Source organism: Scylla paramamosain, chromosome 18, assembly GCF_035594125.1.
Source record: "Scylla paramamosain isolate STU-SP2022 chromosome 18, ASM3559412v1, whole genome shotgun sequence".
NCBI classification, from domain to species: Eukaryota; Metazoa; Arthropoda; class Malacostraca; order Decapoda; family Portunidae; genus Scylla; species Scylla paramamosain.
In genome coordinates this window covers 11044650-11052149 of record NC_087168.1, presented here as the reverse complement: position 1 = coordinate 11052149, position 7500 = coordinate 11044650, and the positions used below count along the sequence as shown (strand labels likewise).

The window sequence follows — 7500 nt, the reverse complement described above, 5'->3', positions numbered from 1 at the left end:
GAAATATACATAGCGTGAAAGAAAATACCCGAATTCCTTACTGGTCTTGTGTGAGACTTTGGAGTAGTCACGCAATGAGTCACGCAAGGCCTCTCTGTTAAGTCGCATACATAGATTTTAGGCTTAAAGAAATGCAGGAAACAGGAATATATAACAACAATAGGTGATTTTTATGTAGTTGCCAGTCACGTATATATTAGGATCTCTATATATTCTGTATATCTAATAATATTTAATTGATGTTAAAAGCTTTTGTGATGTCCTCGAAAGCCTAACTAGTGATGAACAATATTGGTGCGCATTATTTCATGAATTAGTGTTACTTGCTTTGTCTGTAATCATTAAATTATAAAAGAATTATAAGGATAATAAATAAGTGATCCTTCAGTCCCGTAGTAAAGTATAAGTGATAGCACGAAGAGACACACTAACTCGCAACATAGCAATACAACAGTGTCATGCTTGTATCCATATCAGTGTGAGATTTGCCGTGCTGAACCAAGAAACTCGCCCGACATTATACTAACGCGGAATAGCAAGTCTTAAGGAGTTAGCAGTCATCTTATAATCAATCTCGTCACCATATCATTGAGCATAGCAGTAAAACAAATAGAGTAACGCTTCCCACACAGCGATGTTTCCCATATGTTAATTATTGGGGCTCAAAGACTATACTGAGAAATATTGCTGTAGGTCTTTCATCTTATTTGAACCACCAACTCGTAGTTTTTCAGCTTTGTACGTCCGCATGGTGATTAGAAATTCCCTTCGAAATCCTGTGCTTTTATTTATTTTATTTATTTTTTTTTTCCCTCATCCATCATCGCTTCGGGACTACAGAAAGATTTGCTCTTGCTGGGTGATTTGATCCTTCACATATGACTCACCAGAGAAAGTAATTTGAGAGAAGCAATTTTCGGTTTCATATGGGATAGAAAAGTTGACTGATACATGTGTTTTCATCTTCTCACCTGATGAACGCCAAAGCACATAAAAAAAAAATGTTACAGAAAAAAAAAAATGCCTGTTCAGCAGACTGGCGTGGTGGGATGAGGCTAGGGTGGAAATCGGACATGGGAAAAGGGGAAAGAGGAACAGGATAAATGTGAGAGGAGATGGAACTTGCCTGAATAAGGATCATATTTTGAAACACTTTTCTGGTGCACTTTTACAATGTTCAAAAGGCTCTATTTGAAATTGCAAAGGGTTTTTAACAGTGTTTTTATGGTTATAGTGACAGATTAATAACATATGTTCATTATTAATTGGATAAATGCTCTTGAGAACACGGCTAATAATTTCCGTGGCCTTTGAAAACAGTCGTGATGAGAGAGGAGTGTTTCAGAATATGGGCCTAAGGAACATATTTTGAAACATTTCTGCGGCCTACCTTCACAACATTCAAAAGGCTGTAGTTGAAATTAGAATGTGTTTTTCAAGGTGTTTTTATGGTTATATTGACAGATTAACAAGATTTGTACATTATCAACAGGAGAAATACTCTTTAGAACACGTTTAGGTTATCAATCTCCGTGGCCTTTGAAAATGGTCGTGATGAGAGAGCAAATCGTTTCAGAATACAGGGCTAAGTAGTAAGGACCATATTTTGATTCGAGGCACCTCTACTTCACTCAAAAGACTAGTTGAAGTTACAAGGGTTTTTTGAATGTGTGTGTGTGTGTGTGTGTGTGTGTGTGTGTGTGTGTGTGTGTGTGTGTGTGTGTGTGTGTGTGTGTTTTATGGCTATAGTGACATATTAACAAGATTTCTAAATTATTAACAGGAGAAACACTTTAGAGAACATGGCTAATAATCTCTGTAACCTTTGAAAATGGTCGTGGTGAGAAAGCAAAGCATGTCTAAATATAGTGGTAATGGTAACGCTCAGGAGGTGGGAAGCGCGGGGAGACGTGAGAGGTGGGAGTAAGGGCGGGCGAGGAGACGTAAAGGAGAGGCGACGGTGCAATAAGAGATTTACATATATCTGCATCGAATTACTCAGGTGGGGTCACTAGCTTCCTGATACGATCACTCCGCTTTAGGGAAGTAGCTTGATGGAGTCCCTCATTAGAAGTTTGTTGATTTCCCATTCATTGACTTCTCACAGAGGGTTTTCAAAGTTAGTTTTGTATTAATTAGATACCCATGTTTTTTTTTTTTTTCTCCATGCTCCATTTCTTATTCTTTAACTTCCTATGCTTTATTTTATTCCATTTTATTTTTTCATTGTTAATTTCACATGCATTGATTTTTCGTAGTTTGTTTTCAGAGGTGATTTTTCATTTATTAACTTTCCACGTTTCTTTTTTCTTTTTTTCTTTGTCGTATTTTGTATTCCATTCATTGAACTCCAATGGTTTGTATTTATTCATAGTCAATTACCCATTCATGAACTTAAATTAATTTTTTTTTTTTATACACTTCTCGTGAATCAAAGTGACTGTACTACATCTTGGTAGTTTGACGTAAAATAATAATGATAATAATAATAATAATAATAATAATAATAATAATAATAATAATAATAATAATAAGAAGAAGAAAAGAATGATGATAAAAGTAATAATAATGATCAAAATAATAATAATGATAATGATAATGATAAAAATAGTTGCAATAATAATAATAATGATAATAATAATAATAATAATAATAATAATAATAATAATAATAATAATAATAACAATAATAATAATAATAATAATAATAATAATAATAATAATAATAATGATAATAATAATAATAATAATAATTATTATTATTATTATTATCATTATTATTATCATTATTATTATTATTAAGCATATCGCTACAGGAATCCAGTTGATTTGTGAGCAGGAACGAAGAACAGGAGCACACTCTCGTCAGGATCCAAGTGGGGAACCTGAGAGGCGAGTGTCCCTCCAGATAACCAAGTAATTTATGACTTATTAAACTTCCCACAACTTTCCCATCTACTAAAATCCGTCTAATTATTCTCTCGTGACACCACTCTTCTGTCATCTTTCATGAAATTTTCAGTAATATATTAGCGACGTAATTTTTTTTTGCTTATGGTGCTGTTTTGTTGCCAAGACGTTGCATAAATTTGGTTATGCAATCAGTGTGTGTGTGTGTGTGTGTGTGTGTGTGTGTGTGTGTGTGTGTGTGTGTGTGTGTGTGTGTGTGTGTGTGTGCCCGCCGTAATCTATTTCATACTGGTGAAGAAACGTCTGCTTTGTATATATTTCTGTTCTAAGATGCGGAGAAAAGAACCCAGTGCTTTTTTTCATCCTCATTTTCAGCTTTTTTCTTTCTTTTTTTTCAGGCTTTATTTTTATTCATTAGTTTTTAACATTTAACAGCCATAGTCCTTCTTTACTAGCATCCAGAGTGCTGTAATGTTTGCATGGACACGCGGGAAAGGAATAGAGAACAGGCTCTTGATTTTGCGTTTTACAGGCTACAGAATAATTCAAGAGACTGCAGTAGGATGAAAATGTCTCTAGAAAGATGCAGGCAAAAGTACGAAAATTTGCGTAGCAGTGAATGGGTTAAACTTTCTGGCTCAGAGGACATTATTGAAATATCATTATAATCAAAATTTGATCTGTTGGGTCATTGATACAATATTTTATAACAACTATAAAAATTTTCTTTTTCATATATGCGGTGTTTAGTCAAGTCTGGATATTGAGGAGGATTACAAGCTGCGCTGCAACACCGCCGTCGTGACTCACAACATGACGCGAGAACACAGCCGCAGCATGATGAATGATGCTGCACCTGAACCCTTCATTGTGCAGGAGCCGGAAAAAATAAAGACGCTCTGACAAAAGAAGCGAAAATTGCAAAGGAACAATGACAGCCAGAAAAATTATGTGTGTGTGTGTGTGTGTGTGTGTGTGTGTGTGTGTGTGTGTGTGTGTGTGTGTGTGTGTGTGTGTGTGTGTGTGTGTGTGTGTGTTGACAAGGATGAGGGATGAGCAGTCAGCAGCATACTGACAAGCACATTCCTTGGCACGGGACATCTTCTGCCACAATAAGGATACTATTATGTATTCTGGACCCTGGCAGGACACTTACCTGAGGCCCGCACCCTGGCAGACAGCCGCAGCAGGTGGTCAGCGCGGGTGTTCTCAGGAACCGTCACCTCATACTCCGGCTGTTCGAACTCAACCGGGTCGCTGCCCACCAGCTTGGTCACTGTTAGGAAGAAAGAAAGAAAGAGGTTACTAATGCCACCCAAGTCTTCACCCTTCAATGTACTAAACTTTAGCTGAGCCTGGTGAAGTCCCTCTCTTCCACCTGATTTTTTTTTTTTTTTTTTTCTTTCGTACCCTACATCCCCCTCATCCTCTAATGTTCCAGCCGTCATTTGATATCCCAACTCATCAAGTCGTGTCCTGTTACGAAAGGTTTCACGCCTTATATATACTTTTTTTCTTCTTTTATTTTGAAACTTCAAACCCATCCGCAAAAAAAAAAAAAAGTACTTTGCTCCTTTTTCTTTTTATATATGAACTATTTATTTTGTCCCACCTGAAATAGACATCAGTTAAAGAAATTGACTTTGCTGATTACGCTTTTGTATGTGACTCAGATGTACTTTTTCAGCAGCAGAGTGCTGTGTAAAATTGCCTTCACGTATCTTTGTCTTTGAAGGCAGTGGAGGATAACTGGAAAGCGGGTGCGTTGGAGAGTAAGGATTTTAAAGTCTGTATAATTTTTGTCAACGCCGGAATGTGTGCAGAGCTCTGGCGCCTTTGTGAACGCCTTTGTAAAAGTAGCAAAGATTTTTCTTTGTGCAATAGTAGAGTTCTGGCGTTGCAGTTGGGGGCACGTGCATTCCCTTCCTTCCCTCGCCACCTGCCTCCTATTAGCCAGGGATTCATTTTAAGAGAGGATTCGGTAACACGTGCGTATTATAACACCACATTCCGCACACTCTAAGAGGAGCCGTTATCTGTGCGACTTAAAGCCAAAGGAGGAAAGGCGTAACTGATCTGCGTAACATAGTAATAACGATAACAATAATGGTGGTGATGATAATGATGATATAGCGAGAAGTTATCATCTCAATTGCAGCGACAGTAGTGTTAGCTATAGAGAAAGAAGAAGAAAACACACACACACACACACACACACACACACACACACACACACACACACACACACACACACACACACACACACACACTTTTAGACAGTGGAATCAAAAAGCGTTTCATTTTATCAACTCATCTCTAACTGAGTGTCTTTGAATTCTCTCTCATCGCCGCAGTTTTGCACTTCTTGCTATCTTTTACCGCTTTTTTTACGGTAACTGATATTCTGATCTTGCTAACTGCATGTCTCCCCTCCTCCCACGGCTTTGTTGCACAAGGCTTTCTACTTCCTCTCACCCCTGTTCTGTCCACCTCTTTACTGCAAGAGTTAACCAGTATTCTCAATCATTCATCCCTCTCTCATGTAAACTCTGAAACTCCCTGCCTGCCTCTACCTTCCTTCCTATGACTTGGACTCTTTCAAAAGGGAGGTTTCAAGACACTTATTCTCTGTTATTCGATTTTTCTATTTGGCATCGCTTTGGGAACTGACACTTAAGTGGGTCTTTTTTAAGTATTTGTCCTTGGCCAGTGGCCCTTTTACATAAAACACACACACACACACACACACACACACACACACACACACACACACACACACACACACACACACACACACACCTCACACCTCATATTCCTATTTCTTTCCGCTGGCTACATTTTTTTCCTTCATGGACCGTTAGTATATTTAGTCTTTCCAGTAGAAGCGAGGCATTCCCTTCCGCCCCTCGGCCTGAGCTTCCCTGCAGTGGCACAGTGCTGGTAATGTCTTATTCAGCAGTGGGCCACGAGAGGGGGGCGGAAGGCACAGGATGGGAAAGAGATGGCAGAGGCGGATGCTTCAGGTGGGACCGGAGGGCTGGTGGTGGAATAAGAGGGGCTGAGGTAAGGGAGTTCAAGGCAAGGAGGGGGAATGTGGAGGTTTGTTGGTCCGGGGCGGTGAAGATGTGGAATGTTGGGGATGTTTCTTAATGGAAAGAATACTGTGGGTGATCTTAATGAATATACAGGAGACCCATTCCGGTAGCAAGATCATTTTTGTGTCCCCGTTTTTGCTTTTAAGTATATTGTGTTGGTGTTTGTAAAGTGAGGAGATGCTAAGGGTTCATCTTTTGCACCTGTGTTTAGTTGAAAGGAATAGTGTAGCATCCAGGGTTGGTTGGATGAATCTATATGAATTTCTTCCTCGGAACATAAAGACGAAATGTGTTACCTTCTGCTTATAGATTGAGTTAATTTTTTTCTTCAGAACTTGAGAAAGTAAAATATGACCTTGTATAAATTTTGTCAGTTATTTTTCGAGAGCTTAAAGATGAAACGTGTTAAGAGTATTTTATTTTCGCAACTTTTCATTCTCAACTCTCTCTCTCTCTCTCTCTCTCTCTCTCTCTCTCTCTCTCTCTCTCTCTCTCTCTCTCTCTCTATCCCTGTCTGCACAAGTTTACAAATCGTTAACGTGGTGGTTTTGTTACGAATGCGTGCTGGTCGCAGCGCTTTGTGAAATTTATGTTACCCTTCCTGTCTCCGGTTTCCTTTGAATTTACGAACATTCCTGTATGATAATTATTCCTCGGTTCTATTATTCTGAACTACACATTTGCGAATCCTTACTTCTCTTCTTCCATGAGCTTTATTTTTTTTTATAACACATTCTTATTCATGTTTTTCTTCCGATATCCCTTTAATTTACGAAGTTCCTTGCATATTTTCTTTTTGTGTTCCATTGTTCTGAGTTACACATATGCCATCCTTCCCCTTTTCCTTCTCTGCACCTTTCTCAGCACACATTCTCACCTCTTATTTTCCGGTATCTCCTGGGCATTCTTTTATGATCATTAGTCTTTTGTTCCATTGTTCTGGGCTAAATTATTGCTACCTCTCCTTCCTCCCTCTCTGCATCTTTCTTAACACTCATTCTCACCTCTCGTTTTGCCCTCTGCATGATCCTTATTCTGTTTATTCCGTTATTCTAAGCTATACAATTCCCATCTTCCATCTTATTCAGTATTACATATTCTAACTCCAAACACACCTATTTTCTCCCTGTACCAGATCATTTTTCTTGTGTCCCATTGCTCTAATCTGAGATGCACCCATTCACTCAAGTCCCATTTCCATACCATCCTGTCTTCCATCTTTCTTAACACACATTCTCGCATATTTTTCCCTTCAAATAAACTCCTTAACGTCCTCATTATTTACCCCAGCTGTCTCCTTTCCCTCTCCTCCTTGGGGCTCTCTGCAGTCCCCTCCATCAACTCTTTGCTGGATTAGCTGGGCGGTGCTATATTGCCACATGATATCAATATAAGGGGGAACTCTGGCATGTGGGTAAGCATCTCAAGGAGAGAGGCTTGCTTGGGTGGACAGCTGATATGAGAAGAGAGGGAGGAGAGAACGTGGTGGTGTGATG

General features: G+C 38.8%; 1 protein-coding gene across 2 annotated transcripts in view; it reads right to left on the bottom strand.

The window, feature by feature from the left end:
* Nucleotides 1-7500, bottom strand: part of LOC135109094 (putative neural-cadherin 2) — a 112709-nt gene that overhangs the window by 38424 nt on the left and 66785 nt on the right. For both annotated transcript variants that reach the window (XR_010272572.1, XM_064020158.1), the window contains exon 2: nucleotides 4066-4185. Coding sequence is in view for 1 of the 2 variants with exons in the window: in XM_064020158.1 (XP_063876228.1) it covers nucleotides 4066-4185 (120 nt within the window). In the remaining variant the exon portion in view is untranslated. The remainder of the gene's footprint in view (nucleotides 1-4065; nucleotides 4186-7500) is intronic.